This window comes from Chiloscyllium plagiosum, chromosome 9 (assembly GCF_004010195.1).
Source record: "Chiloscyllium plagiosum isolate BGI_BamShark_2017 chromosome 9, ASM401019v2, whole genome shotgun sequence".
Taxonomy (NCBI): domain Eukaryota; kingdom Metazoa; phylum Chordata; class Chondrichthyes; order Orectolobiformes; family Hemiscylliidae; genus Chiloscyllium; species Chiloscyllium plagiosum.
Window position 1 is genome coordinate 72530626 of NC_057718.1, and position 1430 is coordinate 72532055.

Below are 1430 nucleotides of genomic sequence, written 5' to 3' on the forward strand. Positions count from 1 at the left end.
TCCTTTCCACCACTGTAATATTATCTTTGACAAGCAATGCCACACCTCCCCCTCTTTTACCCCCCCCTCTGACCCTACTACAACATTTAAATCCTGGAACCTGCAACAGCCAGTCCTGTCCCTGTTCTAGCCATGTCTCCGTAATAGCCACAACATCGAAGTCCCAGGTACCAACCCACGCTGCAAGTTCACCTACCTTATTTCGTATACTTCTTGCATTGAAGTATACACACTTCAAGCCACTTTCCTGTTTACAGGCACCCTCCTTTGAAATTGATGCCATGTTCCTAACCTCCCTACACTCCAGGCCCTGCACCCTGAAGCTACAATCTGGGTTCCCATGCCCCTGCAGAGTTAGTTTAAACCCTCCCCAAGAGCACTAATATCTGATATTTAGACCAGAAAATGTGAATTTTCATGATGATTAGCTCATACAAAATTGTTGTTTCTATTGAGCCTCATTTACAATTACTTCATTTCATTTAGAAATTGCAAAAACGTTCTCATTGTCTATGCTAAAGGTCTACTATCTGAAAACTGTCAAGCCATAGGTGTGTGTAAAGAAATGGAGAGAAAAAGTAATATGGATCACAATACTTACCCATGAGATCCCTGAATGTGGTTTTGTCATGGGTCATAAGGTGATCTATGATGGCCCTCCAACTGCAAATTTGAAACATATCTGTTAAAACTACAGATGAATAGAGGATACTAAAGTTGTTGCAAGCCACTATTTAACCAATGCAGACAGGCAAAATTATAAACAGCACAGTATTTATTTTTAATTTATTTTATTTAATAAGCATTTTCCTCAAAAGTCTCTTTTATTTTCCTGATGATTTTGGAATTTGGAATCAGCCTGTTTACAATGCACTTCTTTTTCTTGGGTACACACTTAACTCCCATACTCCACATCAAAGCTTCAAAGTGCTTGTTCTTTATTCCAATTATAATCTCAGCAATATTTTCCACATCCGCTTTTGTTCACTTTTTCATTCCTTTGAAAGTTCTTTCTTCAAAGCTTGATAAATGTTAGATTTATTTCTATTGTTTACAACAATTCTCAGAGAAACTTTATGTTTGATGCTTTTTTTTGTCCTATATAGTATTTAGTGCAGTCCTTGCATGGTATTTGTACACTACATGCGTGGCTACAGGAAAGCCACACACACAGACCAAGTCCTAAATCATGAAAGTAATCACCCCAACACACACAAACGAAGCTGCATCAGGACACTATTCAAAAGGGCCACAACACACTGCAGTACATCAGAACTACAAAAAGAAGAAGAGGAACACCTATACAAGGTATTCGCCAAAAACGGATACCCGCGCAACTTCATCAACAGATGCCTAAGAGAAAGACCACAGAACGAGGACATACCACAACCAAAAGGACTAGCCACACTACCATACATCAGGAACATCTC

General features: G+C 39.1%; 2 protein-coding genes across 17 annotated transcripts in view; one reads left to right on the forward strand and one right to left on the reverse strand.

Moving 5' to 3' along the window:
- Nucleotides 1-1430, forward strand: part of pgm3 (phosphoglucomutase 3) — a 186667-nt gene that overhangs the window by 148982 nt on the left and 36255 nt on the right. The window lies entirely within an intron of this gene.
- The window catches only part of dop1a (DOP1 leucine zipper like protein A), a 377089-nt gene that overhangs the window by 39326 nt on the left and 336333 nt on the right, over nt 1-1430 (reverse strand). For 14 of the 16 annotated variants that reach the window (XR_006312557.1, XM_043696201.1, XM_043696197.1 and 11 more), the window contains one exon: nt 602-663. The exons of the other annotated variants lie outside the window; for them this stretch is intronic. Coding sequence is in view for 13 of the 14 variants with exons in the window: in XM_043696201.1 (XP_043552136.1) it covers nt 602-663 (62 nt within the window). In the remaining variant the exon portion in view is untranslated. The remainder of the gene's footprint in view (nt 1-601; nt 664-1430) is intronic. 16 annotated transcript variants of the gene reach the window in all.